We start from the raw sequence: 15,718 nt of genomic DNA, 5'->3' as shown, positions 1-15,718 counted from the left end.
ACATTTATTTGGTTTAACCTCTCCGTCGTCGAGAGTAGACGCCAGACGGAGAGAGAACTCAAAACATTTCCAAAATCGAATCCATGGCCAAGAAAGGTATCCCAGAGTGGCTCAACAGTTCTCTCTGGTCCTCCTCTCCTCCTCCTCCTCCCATCGACGATCGTCTCCTCCGAAATCCTCCCGCCACTTCCGTCACCCCTCCGATCGTCGAGCGTCCGCCTCTCTCTCCCTCTCCATCCGCGATTTCCACCGCACCAGCTCCACCTCTTCCGGTTCGTCCTCCTTCCAAATCTGAGATTAACGATTTGCAGAATGGGACCAGTAATGGTGGAGCTGGAATCGATACTCCCCAAGCAGCTTCTTCGGTTGAGGATGTTTCTCGAAAAGCGCAAGTCGTGGCTGAGGTTAGTAGTGCCTTATATGCTCAGTCTGTGCATTTTTGAATTTGATTCATTTTGTTCTGTGTGATTTAGTACTACCTTAAAGTCTAAATATTGGATATATATTTTTACCAGCTATCGAAGAAGGTGATAGACTTAAAGGAATTGAGGAAAATAGCTTCTCAAGGTTTACCTGATGATGCTGGAATTCGCTCCCTTGTCTGGAAGGTAATGCATTCGCTTATGATTTTGGTTATTAGCAAATGAAACGAATGTGTATGTACGGGTGGCATAAGTATGGATCTTTATTGTTATGGTAGATGTTTTTTTTTTGTCATTTCTTGTTTTCGAGAATGGAATTTTATAAAGATCTGGTGTCCGCTTCTGTCAGTTTACGCTTCATACTGTTCTCTTGCATGTGACAGCTTTTACTGGGTTATCTGTCACCGGACCGCTCCCTGTGGTCTTCTGAGTTAGCTAAGAAAAGGTCGCAGTACAAGCAGTTCAAAGAGGAGCTTTTGATGAACCCTGTAAGTCCATTTTGGTTATTTGATACTCCGACACTTTATTGATTGGTTTCTCAAGAGATACATGATGGGCTTAATCTATGTTCTCTTTTGCTCATGGAGATAGTTCATCAAAGTTGTGACTAGAGTGGATGCCATTCTTACAATATATAGACACAGTTGCCATTGCGAAACGAGCGATGAAGTAGACATATCTGTTGTCACTAGCTAAGGGTGTGATGATAAAAACTGCACTGCTATTATACGCTATTGTCTGTCACGTAGGTGATCTGTTGACCAAGTAAAATTTAGTGATGTTCAATGGGGAAGCATGGTTTTTATTATTTCGATCCAGAAACTTGTATGTATATAATATGATGCCAGCTAAATAGGTGTCATGCGTTTGACTAAGCAGATTGATCTAGGCCATTGGGCATGTGATACTTCCTAAAGGTACTATTAGAAGATATAGTATAGATAGTAGTTAATGATAAAGAGGTCGGTCATTGTAGGAAGTGCTTATGTTATGTGGATGACATTTCTTCCTTTTTCATGTTTCGTTATTGTTTTCAGTTTAGGATTAACCTGGTTTCTATATATTTTTGCGGCTAGTTAGTCAGAAGTAACAAGGAAAATGGATAAATCAAAGGGCGGTGATAGTAATGACCCCAAAATCGAAAGCCCTGGTGCCCTTTCAAGGTCAGAGATAACTCATGAGGATCATCCCTTAAGTCTTGGAACAACAAGCTTATGGAATAATTTTTTCAAGGTATATTCAGATTTTGCGGCTTTAGATATCGAAAAATATTATCTTTTTTGTTAGACAACTAACAGGCTTAGAGGTTATTAACTTATTATCGAATTATATATTTTGCCTGAAAGTTTTAGATGTAGTATCATGGATGATATAGCTGACTTTATGATCTTTCAGTTATGGGGATGTTATAGTTGATTAATGCAATTCCAATAATTTGATTTATTTTCACGTATCATGCTTTTGCCACACTTTCCTGTCTGCTTTAAAAGCAGATTTAGGAGAGGTATAGGAACTGGAGAAGTACAGCCTCTCACTTAAAGCCTGAAAACCAACTTTCCTATGAATATCTGTAACTTCAGTTTTTATGTATTGGGATAGTTTAGGTTTGCAACAGTTAAATATTTGTATAGGGTGCCTTGTCACATTGAGAAAAAATGCATAGGCAGACTTTTATCACAATGGTGTGGATTTCCATAGGCATACAAAAAGACAGGGTTCTGACTGAAGCTTTTAGTTCTCTCAAGGCTTTGTGTACCCTGCTCCATGCTTTTGGACTTTGTACTACTCTCTGCTGTAAAAGCATGACTAATAATGCTGCACATGGTGTCACTATGAAAATATATTCTATCTTCCTGCCTTAAAATAGTAATTCCGATCTTGAAATGACCTTCCTAATTTCAAGTTGATACTATTCAGGACACAGAAGTCTTGGAACAAATTGACCGTGATGTAATGCGTACTCATCCAGACATGCACTTTTTCTCTGGGGATTCAGCGGTTGCAAAAGCTAATCAGGTTGGGTTTTGGTTTCGCTATAATTTAAAGCGTTTGGGATGATATATATGTATTTTTTGTTTTTTTGACGTCAGCGTTTAGGATGATTAAAACATATGGGTAATGATAGTTTTTTGGCTGACATGTCTTGCATCTCCAGGATGCATTGAAGAACGTATTGACTATTTTTGCAAAGTTGAATCCTGGCATCAGATATGTACAAGGGATGAATGAGATATTGGCACCTATTTACTACATTTTTAAAAACGACCCAGATAAAGGATATGCAGTAAGTACTTGTCGATGATAATATACTATTAATTTTTCTTAGTTGATATGTATTCACATTTGTCTACCTTTTTTGGCTCGTTTGGGTAACACGCCACTCTTTCATCTTATTTGCTTAACACTGGCACTCTAAGTTATGCAGGCGTTTGCTGAATCAGATGCATTTTTCTGTTTTGTTGAATTGATGAGTGGGTTTCGAGATAATTTCTGTCAACAACTCGATAACAGTGTTGTGGGTATACGCTACACTATAACAAGGCTGTCGTTACTCTTGAAGCATCATGATGAGGAACTTTGGCGTCATTTAGAAGTCACAACTAAAGTAATATCAAACAACTTTGGCTGATAAGACGTCTTGCTATTTTCATTAATTATGTCTCTGATTAGAAGATATTGCTAGTATGTAATGCTGCTGGTTAATGTGCTGCATGAATGTTGTGCTGAAGCTAAGTTTTTATCTACCCTAATTACTAGATTAAAAACAATCAAAATGAGTGTGTACCACTTTTCAGAACCTTGAAAGTTTGTGAGCTTCTGTATTCTGTTTAAATGTTTCAGCGTTGTGATATTTGAGACTTATGTGTCAATTTTCAGATAAATCCGCAATTTTATGCGTTCAGATGGATCACACTCCTACTGACTCAAGAGTTCAACTTCGTGGAAAGCCTTCACATCTGGGACACACTCTTAAGCGACCCCGAAGGTCCCCAGGTAGTATTCAGTTTATTACTATTCACTATTCAGCTTCTGTAAGTCGTGAATGAGGTCAATAATTTAAATGTTGCATTCTTGTGAGAGTTATTTAAGGTTTCAATACGTCTGAGCAGCATGGTTTTAGTTTTAGCCATTAAAACATATGCTTGTTGAAGTTACGATAGCAGAATTGAGTTAATTGGATCCTGTTGTCTTGTAAGATAAAAAGCTAACAAGTGATCTGGAATTTAATTGCAGGAGACGCTGCTACGGATATGTTGTGCAATGTTGATTCTAGTTCGAAGGCGTTTGCTTGCTGGAGATTTTACGTCAAACCTCAAACTTCTTCAGAACTATCCTCCTTCAAACATCAGTCATATGCTCTATGTGGCAGACAAATTACGCTCTACATAAAATCTTGAGCACTCCCTTTCCTCCATAAACTCTGCGCTGTACATTATGTGTAAGATAACTTTAGCCGCCTGAGAAAATCTCAGATCAAACCCTGCTTCAGTAGTGTTAAAGACTGATGGTCTTGGTGTGTAACAGAGATATATATATATATATATAGAGAGAGAGAGAGAGAGAGAGAGAGAGAGAGAGAGAGAGAGAGAGAGAGTTTTAATTAGGATTTTGTCTTTCTTATAATTTGCTTTGATCAATTCACAAAACTTTCTTAGTTTGATTTGGTAAATGATTTGATTAAAAAATATTCGTAAAGCTCAATCAAGAAGTGATTGCTGATGAATATTTGTACCATTTCATTTTCGTCCAATAAAGGAAATGATATTTACGAAGAGCAAAGTAGGAAACCAGAGAAATGAGATGTGGAACAATTTCACTAGTCTTGATTATGATTCTTCGTTATCCAGACTCTTATATCTCTTCCTTCTCTTCTCTTCTTTTCTGGTTTGCTTTGTTCTTGCTGCTTACTATCTTCTTCTTCCTGGAGAATTTTAAGACTCTGTTGAAGGAATTGATAAACGGATTGGTCTTGCTTAGTTCGATACCTGATCTATGGTTGGATTCTTTGTTTGAACTATGAAGACTGGCGATTTCTCTTGAGACATTAAGCAGATCTAAACATAAGTGACTAACATAATTCCTTTTTTTCTTTTTCCTCGACAACATAATACATTTTGATCTCTCTTTGCTTGTATCTATATATATGACCGGGTATTAAACGCTCAAATATAAAATAGCGAGGGCTTAATAAAAAAAATTTCCCCAAAACTTTTGAAATAATCGTTTGTGTCTCAAACTAGACATTTGTCTGTTCCAAAGTTGAGAATTAAATAACTACAGAAAAATATGTTTAGCTCTTACCCAAAATTATTTTTTGCTCCATCTGTATTAGAATAGATGATTTTTTTGATGACTTTCACATAAATTAAGAAAAATATTTAATGTCTAGTAGTAAATGCATTATTATTCATAATAACATATCTTCATAATTATTAACCAATAGTAATTCATCAAAGTTTTAAATTCTCAATAAATGATTTTTGAAATTTGTAATTTTCAAATATTAATTGATAAAAATATACAAAAAATCATATACCTATGTATTGTGATGGAGAGGGAGTATATATTTTATCAGGAAGTGTTTCGATAGTATTCATTCCTGTCTCACACTCAATGTTTTTTGTTCTAAATGATTAAGATATAATTTAAGGGAAAAAAACTAGCTTGACCCAAATTAAGAAGTTAATTGCTAAACTAACTCATAAAATTTGAAGGTTAGTTGGGTTATTTTCATACCTAAAATACCCTTTCTTGCTTTGTTGGAAAAAAGAAGAAGTCAATTTTACCCTTGATTAAATTTTCCAGGGATTTTAAAAAAAAAATTATACAAAGTCTGTCAGACTAGTTGTGATAGATTTGTGTGTAAACGACAGATTTTTTATCCATGACAGATTTTCTCTGACAGACTTATTTTGGCCGGCAGATTTATTTGAAGAGTGTTATGACAGATTTATTTTTAACAGCAGATTTATTTTTCATGACAAACTTATTTTTGATCACGACAGACTTTCATAATATTAGACAAATTTGTTATAATGTGTGGTAGATTTGTTTTTCATAGTTGCAACAGATTTATTTTTTCGTTAAAAGTTTGTCGTAAAGCGACAGATTTTTAAACAGGAAAATAATTACTAGTTTGACGTCTAGTTCTAACAGATTTGTTTCAGGTTACGACAAACTTTTTAATGTAATGAAAAATCTGTTGTTTGATAATAGACTTCTTAACTTTTAAAAAATTACTAAAATGACCTAGAATTACAAATAATGCACATTATTTCATACTTTGTATAAAAAATTACTAAAATTACTAAAATTACTGTGTACATATAATTTTTATCATAATTTATATTTTATATTATATTTTTTTAATTAAATATTAGATGTTTTGTAAATAGAGAAATAACTAAATTTTCTGACAGTTTGTACGGCTAAATGTTTATATTAAATTTTCAACCCGCAATATAATTCATGACCATTTGTTTGTTATATTTAGTTTGTTTTGTTTAGTATTTGAGATTCTATTTTGATATTTAATTTTTATAAGAAAAAATAAGGGATCTAAATACATAATAAACCATTTATACACTATGATTACCAAAATGTAGTTCCAAAATGTACATATAGATTAATTCAAACAGAAAGGTAAAATTTAGAAACATAATGGTATTTGCATACGAAAATATATTTATATTTATCTGCCAAATTTATGACATAAAGTTACATGTACCAAACTCAAAAAAGTAGACGAATCATAAATTCAGTAAAAAAATTCTATAGATAATAAGTAATTATAAATGCATATTTTTGTTCTCGAAATCACATTTACGGATTAGATGAAATTTGGTTAACTTTCTTTTTCTGATTAAAAGAAAGAAATATTCTATATGATTTTATGTTACAGATCCAACACACCCAATAAACCATAAAATATTTAAAATTATTAATTATAGAGAATAATATTATCATATTGAAATTAATAAATCTTAAATATTATATTGTGTTTAAAAAAATTATAATCCTTAAATATTAATTATATTTATAAATTTTTGTAAAGTTTATATATTATTAATATTTTAATTTTTGTAAGCCTTAAATATTAATAATATATTTTTTCATAAAGTTGAAATAGTTACAATATATGAAATAGTACAGATAATATTTTACAATTCGATTACACTAGGCAAACAATAAGTTTTATCATTCGATTACTATGTGAATAATGATACTAATAACAATGTTAGTTTTCAGTGTAAATATTAAAAAGACCAATGCTGCAATAGTGTCTAATTCATATATATATATATATATATATATATATTACAAGTGAAGCAAATAATAGATATAGATTCATCTGAAAAACAAAAAGCATCAATGTTATTATTTAAAACATTGATACAATACATAAAGATGTCAAATGATCTCTCTATGAAAAAAACAAACAATTTGATAAATGATTTAGTATGGTTTAGGTCATAAGCTGCAAAAAATTAAATTGTATTAGGCAAAATAAAGCACATTATTTCATACTTTTGTCCAACGGTACAGGGGTACTGGATATTTCATTCCTTCCGTTCTGATATATATTTGATCTAGTTTTGCAGTATATTCACGTAGTTGACCACATATAGGAACATTTTTATCTCGACGGTATGGTACAGTGTCAACATAAACCCTACTTTTAAGCCCGTGCTCAATACGACAATTCCAACGTGATTTAATGTGTCCCTCATCCTTGAATTTAAAGACTTTTTTACCATCGTTGTTTACGTGTTGAACTCCTGTATTTGTGTTGCCACCCGAGCGGCACTGATATTGGAGAACTCTACCGGGTCCGAGTTTGTTTATAAATACTATCTCATTTAAGTTGCAAGCTTCATTTACCCCAAAATAAATGACAGTAACAAACATGAAAAATATTAGATGATTCATTTTTCAGATCGAAATAATTGTTGGAGTAATAAGGGCATCCACTTGTAGTATTTATAGTTTTTATTGTGGAATACATTTTCTATTTAATTAGTAAATAATGCTATTTTTATAGTATTAACTAAATTTAGACGCAACCATGCATGACCAAAATAGAACTTTGGTCAAACGATATTTTAGGTTCGAAATTTATGGTTGGCCAATGAGATTAAAAAAAAAAAATCTTAGTTATATATTACAACTAATCTCGAAACTGAAACCAAACCATATCAAAAAGGTTAAGCAATGGTTTATTTGTTGAATGGGTATTAAATGATTTAGAAATCCAAACCAAAATAATGTGTAATTGACTTATCGAGTTTAAATTATTTGTTGAAAATACAAATTATTCATTCATTGATTTCTAAATACAAGTTTAAATAATGCGTTGTTTTTTCAATAATGTGATGTTAGACTAAGGGAAATCTTGGGCGTACCGGATATATATCTGTTATTTAGCATTTTTAATCTTAAACTATTGTTTAATTTTTCAATTACTATATATATATATATATCTATATTAACATTTTTAAAGTACATTTTGTGTTATGCCTTTTTAGTTTTGTTTATTTAAAAATTTATTTACAACATTAACCCCTAAAAAATTTCCAAAACTAACATTACTCCATATTTTGTTTCCTAAATAGTTTACATTTCATTCCAACTAAAAAATAACAGCAATTAATATGAAAATAAAAACTCTCATATATTTAATTACACATTTTGTTGTGTTTTGAGATGTTCTTTATCTGAATCCTTGGCAAACAAAGAAAACAACAATTTGATTCCTATTTTGTTTTCCAAAACCTGCGGGCTTCGATTCTTAATATAAGAAGAACTCTGATTCTCATTTATTTAATTATTATAATTAATATATATAAGCTTAATAACATTTAAAATATTACGAATATGTAAAATTTTAAAAATTTAACACGGATATATTATATTAAATGTTTTTCTTGATGCTAAAGTTAAATATACCCGATTATTGAGTTTCTAAAGTTGGGTTCTCGTTTTTATGAACTTTATTAACGTTATAATAATTATTGCGATTGTAATCATTTGTTACTCAAATTTGAAGATTTTTATAGGATTAAAAATTTAATGCGTAGAGTTTTTTTTGGAAAAATTGAAATGTATAGATGTTGTCAAGCTATTTATGGCAATAAACGTATCAAATTAGGTCGATTTAAATAGTTCCATTAAATGAGTGTCCAGGAATTGTTATTTTAGGAAAATAGTTAGGGGTTAATGTTGTAAATAAAATAAATTAAATAACAAAAAATTCAAGGGCATAACACAAAATGTACTTCAAAAATAATAATATAGATTGTTAGAAATACCCTTTTGTAAATACTCATTTAAAAAATATATTTTTTTGTCATTTTTATTTTTCCATTTTTTACACATTTATAATATGTTTAATTAATATTTAGATTTTTTTATAGGTTTGAATTCTCTATTTTACATTTAGGATATAGTTTTGAGGGTTAGTCTTTGGAGTTTAGAGTTTAGAATTTAATTATTTTGTATATATAAAAGGGTAATATTGAAACTGGACAACAAAAGATGGTATTTTTCCAAAAAGGTATAGAAAAAAGAGTATTTTTTTTGCAAATTCCCCCTTTTTCTATGATTCACATAAAGCATTTGTGGAGCATTTACCTCTAAATTATTTTCATTTTTATATATAACTAATTTATTTTGTAGAAAAAAATTAGAGAGTATTGTTTCTTAAAGAACATGTTTTTGTTTTGGGTCAACCGCACATTAAATTAAAAATAATATTCCCTGATTGGTGGTCCAAAGAGGAGGATAAGAGTTTACAAAGAGACTTTCGAAGTAAGTACTCTGTAAAAACGCGCAAAACCATTCACAAAAGTGTTACAAGAATGAGAAATCTTAGATACAGAGAACAGAGGAAGGGAAATTTGAAGCACCCAAAAAACATCTAGGACTAGGAGGTTGGAGAAAGGTGACAACTCATTTTGAGACTATACCATTGCGAGTAGCTCTGCACAATTAGACTAAAATGCTTAGTACAAGGGTATTCTCCATAGCCCATAGTAAAGCTTCTAACTTTGAATGTAGAGGGAATGAGGTTTTCACTTGCTTTTAGCTAACAATAAAAATTTCCTGATCACCGATTTGAAAGCACCACCATCTCAGAGCTGGACTAAAAGCCGATGATTTCCACGAACCATCAATTCGACATCTAAGATGTGAAGGATTAGGTAATGGTTCCATCGATTCATTTAGCTCATCCGTAAAGTTATGAGCTTCTTACCATAATGACTGTTCATTTAGAGCTTGATTTATAATATCAAATGCTCTAGAGGTAATTACCTTCTTATTCCTTTCTATAAAACCAAAGAATCCAAGAGAAACAAGTGATGTTTAGCTTGATCATCCAAGTAAGGTAATACTCTCCAAAATAAGAAACCCATATTCAAGTACACCGAGGTGGATGGGAAGCATCATGGGAGCGTTGGAAAGGGAGAGACGTTCCAAATTCGTCGAGAATGTGGGCACTCAAAGAGTGAATGATTGGTTATTTGTTATGCAGTCTCACATCTCTTACACAAAGTGGCAAAATGACCCCCCTCCCCCCGCCTGATGTGCTAAACATGCAGCTACTCGAAGTGTAACCGAAGATATTTACCAAAGAAAAAGCTTGATTTTTTGGTGGGGCTTTAACTTCTCACGCTTGTACACTTAAAGGATGTACAATTTGGTCCCCACTCAACCTCTTTTTCTATGTTACTGAAACGACCGACCCATTTTTTTAAATATATTATTAAAGTAGTGATTTCATACTCACTAACCATCTAACCACAATCAAAACAAACAGTAGAAAACCAAACAATACCATTAAACCAATAACCAATAATTAATAAAATAATAACCAATGATTCAATCCAACAGAGTCATAAATCAGATAACCAGCAACCAAACAACATTCTAATGACTCAACTCTAGCAACCTAACAGAAGCAAGACCACAACAATGAGCCTCTAGAACATCCTCCTCTTCATCGCCTGGATTCCACGATCACACTTTGCCTTTACCTGCACCACAATACATATGAGGTGCGTGAGTATTTTATAAACACTTAGTGAGGCAACCCCTCTCATCTATTGGGTTATACACACAAGCAACTGCATCGACCGACACCAACCACTGCATCGACCGACACCAAGTGGGGTTGCATCGACCCACACAAGCCAGCGTCGACTGATGCAAGACTCATCTGCATCGACCGACACCAACACTGCATCGACCGATGGATGCTCGGTATTTCACAAAAATCCCTAATTGCATCGATCGACACCTCCACATGGCATCGACCAATGATCCTAGGTCAAATCGCGCGTCCTTGCATTGCATCAACTACCACCCGGGTAAGGCAAACCTGGTGGCGGATGAATTAAGTCGGAAAAGGTTGGCCATGACTATTGAGAAGGACATGGAGTGCCTTGTGGGAATTATTAAAACCTTGCGGTTGAGTGCAGTAACCGAACACTTGGAACCATTAGGCCTGCGAGCCGCAGACCATGTTGATTTATTGACTAGGGTGCAAATTGCACAAGAGAAGGATGGGGATCTTATACGGTTGTCCAGGTTGGAGATATGGTTTATCTTAAAACTGTAACATACAAGGGTAGAGACCGCGCGTCGCTGAACACTAAGTCAACCCCACGGTACATGGGACCGTACCATATCCCAGAAAGGATGGGGACAGTGGCGTATACGTTGGAACTACCGCCGATAATGGCAGCCTTCCACCCAGTATTTCACGTTTCTATGCTAAGGAAATGCATAACGGGATGGGAGAATGTAATCTCCGAACCTCCACCTGATTTACAAGCGAACATGGCTATCATCAGACGACCGGTTTGAATAGTTGGTGTTAAGTTAAGGGCTGGGCAGAAAAAAGAAGAAGGTTAGATTGATTCAGGTTGTGTGGGATTGTGAAGGAGTAGGGGAAACAACCTGGGAAATGGAAGAGGTCATGAAGGTGAACTTCAGGAAGTGGTTCGATAACAGAGAAGTTCCACAGAAGGGGAACAAAGATTCGAGGACGAATCAATCCTAAATGAGGGAGAATTATAACGACCCGCTCTGGATAACCTAGCGGTACGTACGTGGTATGATAGTGGTACGTATGCAGTACGAGTAGCGGTATGTACGCGGTATGAGTAGCGGTACGTACGAGGTATGATACCCGTACGTGCGCGGTACTGGCCAAAGACCGAGAGCCAAACGTTCACGGCGGACGATGGCACCGTTCATAGTGAACATCGGTCTAGTTGGACCAGGATTGTTCGAATATGAAAATGGAGAGTTCTAAACGACTGAAGTGACAATAATGAAAAGATGTTTGAATTGAAGAAACGAATCCCAAGTTTACATTGATTGATGATGCACACATGTAAGTTTCTGGATGAAAAACGGGATAGTAGAGTGTCTAGTGTAAGTGACAGTACGAGTGACAGTGAAGTAGGAACTTTCGGGTCGCATCGGTGAACGATGGATCGGGTCGATGCGACACAGGTGGACCAACATGACCATGGGCCGATGGATGGCCCGGGAACTCGGGATCCTTGCGAAGGATTTAAGCCTACTCACGGAAAAGGAAACTCGAGGGAAATGGAAATTCGCGGAAAAGGCAATTCGGGTAGGATAAGGATAGATGCGAAAAAGAAGGGAAGTTAGGGTGCGATATGGCTTATCGTTTTGGAAAAACTCAAGGCAGTTTAGTCGACTCTATAAATAGGTTGATAACCCTAAGCTCTCAAGAGAACACCGCATAGAAACCCTTAAGCCGCCGCTAGAGATAGAGTGAGAGATCCATCGATCATAGACCGAGTTTTCCTAACAGCCGTTGAGAATCCGAGAGTCATAGTCGAAGGAGATATCTGTAAGTGGTCCTCCAACCTAGTGCATCGATAGTTACGATTTCAACATCAGATAGTAATGGTGTTTGATTTGTCCGTGTAGAGGCGGAGATCATATTCGCGAATAGAACAAGAGAAAACCGAGAGTTAACACCTTGGGTTGTCGAAACCAAAGGTGAGTGCGTGACTGTGGCCGAGTTATTTGGTTGATCTCTTGATCGATGGTTTATTTAGTCTTGATTGCTTGCTTGTCTTGGTTAATGTTTTTATTGCAAGAAATAGATGGTTGGTCTAATCGATTTGGAAAACTATCTGTTGGGTTATATGACATGCATGACTTTATTGAATTAAACCTATGTCGGATTGAGATTATTGAACTGAGCCTAGTGAGACGGGATGACCACTCCACTAAGCAAACTTTTTTGCTTACGCTTCCGTTATGGTGACAAGATAAGAAAGGTCCAAGGATATGGATTTAAATGGTTGACCATGTAACACCCCGAACCGTCTGATGGCCGAAACCGCCCAGAACGGCCCTGGGACGCTACTTTGGAAATAGTAACCAATGATCCAGCCAAGGTTCTAAAACCCATTTATACTCTTGGACAGTCCATCGGTGCTATTTCCACCACTTTAGACATCACTTAGGCTTGCTAACCATCATGATGCCCAAGAGTTGAGCCGATCCGGACTAAGTCAATATCAGGCATTACTCGTATTCAAGATATAAAACCGATTATACATTTAAATATTTCACAAAGTTAACAAAAAGACTTGTAAAGTTTGTGGCCAGGCCTAATGCTAAAAAGATTATACATTTTGTTTTCTAAACATAAAACATACTTTTTCTTTACACAAAGGCACAAAACTACTTCGGCCTCCTATCGTCCAACACGCCCTCTAGTTTTCCTCTACTGGTTACTTGCAGGACAAAATACTATTAGCCCTGGGCATTCATGTATCTGATCGGATTCGGGTTCGGATGTTCGGTTTTTTGGATTTTTGGATGTAGAGATATAAAACCCCATCGGTTATTTTATAATATCAAGTCGGGTTCAGATCGGGTATCTTCGGGTTCGGGTAATTTTGGGTAACCCGAATTCATAAAAAAAAAATTACTTTCTACCTCCCTGTTCTTATCTCCTTCTTCTTAATCTCTCTTCTTCAGCCAAAAACCCTAGATTTGTTCATCCAAGATCACCACTTTAAGAATCAAATCCTTCAAATTCTCTACAAAATCTAACATCTATAGCAAATTATATGATATGATTCATATTTATCTTCCAACCTCACTCACTCCTCAAACCCACAAACTATCACTTTTTTTTTTGTAGATTTGCTTGTCATGTTTTTAGTTAAATTGATCTAGGTAATGAAAAAAATTAAAATGTTTATGGATTTTCTTGATTGATAAAGGAAAAAATAAGTCAATTTTAGAATATATATATATATATATATATATAATAACTAAGGTGGCAAAATGGTTTATGATGTACCAATAAATGCCTAAGGTATTGTGTTCAAACCCACTTAGATGCATTTTTATATTTATTTCGGGTTAATTCGGATATACTTCGGGTATCAGGTATCCGAATTTCAAAGATACTAAATCCGATCAGATATTTAATACTACCCGAACCGAACTGCCTATTTTGGGTCGGATTCGGGTTTGGGTTTTGGATTCGGTTAAAATGCCCAGGCCTAAATACTATCATAAGTAATTAGATTCTCACATGTCCCTGCAGAAGATTAGATTCTCATCCCAACCCCAAAACACAAGGAATCAATTAGATTCCCATCCCAACCCCAAAACAAAAGGAATCAATCAACCAACACTAGACATCAGAGAAAGCATGCGGAAGGTAATAAGCCAAGTAAAACCAAAAGCAAGCAATCAATGCAACACGCAAACTTGAACAAAGGAAAATTTTTTAAACAAGTTTACTAGGGCCCAAATATGCTGCCTTCATCCCACTTCCTTTTTATACCCGCATTACAACCACAAAGGCATGCAACCGGTACAAAACTGATACTAAGATTTTTGTGTGTCTATCCTAGCAGGTTCAATTAACCTTATGAAGTTGTAATACTTAAGGTGTCAATCCAGTTGGAATGTTGCTAACAATTGAGATGCAATCAAGAAATCACAAGTCAAGCCAATCCAAAGAGAGTGTTTTTATCTAACAATCCTAGGATGATCAGAATGCAAAACGAAAATGAGCTACATGACTAGAAACGAGAATGTAAGACAAGAACCGAAAATGAATGAAAATAGAAAACGAGTCTAAGCAAGAATTAAATATCAAGAAGCAAAACAGTCTCAGGAATGTAATAAAAATCAGAAAGATAGAAGTCCTAAGGATGAGGTAATCGATGTCGGTGGAGTATCTTAGTCTACAGAGTGTTTAACATGCCACAAGCAAACTATTCCTAGACAATGAACATCACGACTTAGCTAATCCAATCTCTTGGCAGAAGCTACTCATACTCAAACACTTCCAAACCTAGCTCTCGCTAAAGAAAATGGTTAAGCAGGCATGACGAACCAATTCATTCACGTCAACAAACATCATAGACAACTCATCTCTTAGGCTAGGAACGTAAGTCTCTGGCACTAGTTGGTCAGACATTTCATCGAACACCTTTTGGGTGTGGAAATCTCTAAGCCCTAGTTCCAATTGATCAGATAGAAACTAGTATTTTTAACTCTAGTCCAGAAGGGAATCATACAAATCAAAGCTTAAACACCGTACATCCTAAGATCCTACACCTAGTCTATCCCATCCCCAAGAACTCTAACACTACTCAGATCTGAAAATCATCATCAAAGTTACAAACTTGGAGAAGATTGAATCAAGCATCATGAGATAGATAAAAATGAGGTGAACAACTTTGTAGAAGAAATCAAATGCAAAAACTCAATAAAATCAAAGCTATCTCGATTACAAGATTAGAGAACGTTTTAGGTGGCTAGGTAAACCTTAGAAAAAAAAACAAGATAAAAGATGTCTTCAGCCAAGACTTAACAAAATGTATTTATAGTAAAAACATGTAAATCCCTAAAAATTAAAACGACAAGGTGAATAGTCGGTTTGGGAATCTCCTGAAGCGTGTAAGACGGAACGTTTTCCTTACATGTGCGAACGAGTCGGTGTGCGTCCAGTGGCTCGTCCCAGATGGCTCGAGTGAGGTCGAGTGATGCATGGTGAAGCTGGATCGAGCGAGGTCGACTGGGTGGAGTGGAGGGGTGTTGGCTCGATCTAGAGTGGTGTTGGCTCGATCCAGAGTGGTTTTGGCTCGAGCTGGGTGTATACGCATCCACTAAAGCGATGATAACTCTTGAACCACACCTCCTATTGGCTTGAAATAAATGGCGTTGGAAAGATGACTCAATTCCCTACAACTTTGATGAAGATGTCGAAAGCTAAATCC

The 15,718-nt window shown here is 35.0% G+C and overlaps 1 protein-coding gene across 3 annotated transcripts; it reads left to right on the top strand.

Moving 5' to 3' along the window:
* Positions 1–42: 42 nt before the first annotated feature.
* On the top strand, positions 43–3,922 carry LOC104723819 (uncharacterized). Of its 3 annotated transcripts, none has more exons than XM_010442230.3 (9): positions 43–404; positions 516–608; positions 806–910; positions 1,503–1,655; positions 2,340–2,438; positions 2,578–2,706; positions 2,848–3,027; positions 3,300–3,416; positions 3,657–3,922. In XM_010442230.3, exons 1-9 carry the CDS (start codon positions 84–86, stop codon positions 3,810–3,812), a joined length of 1,353 nt encoding a protein of 450 aa, XP_010440532.1. In that variant the 5' UTR covers positions 43–83; the 3' UTR covers positions 3,813–3,922. The 3 variants fall into 3 exon arrangements, 2 of the variants coding, with proteins under 2 accessions (XP_010440532.1, XP_087331131.1); XR_015572344.1 differs by having other exon boundaries at positions 84–404; positions 2,840–3,027; XM_087475005.1 differs by having other exon boundaries at positions 153–404; positions 1,499–1,655.
* Positions 3,923–15,718: the final 11,796 nt, after the last annotated feature.

This window comes from Camelina sativa, chromosome 11 (assembly GCF_030686135.1).
Source record: "Camelina sativa cultivar CO46 ecotype springtype chromosome 11, ASM3068613v1".
NCBI classification, from domain to species: domain Eukaryota; kingdom Viridiplantae; phylum Streptophyta; class Magnoliopsida; order Brassicales; family Brassicaceae; genus Camelina; species Camelina sativa.
This window is presented reverse-complemented; position numbering and strand designations above follow the sequence as displayed.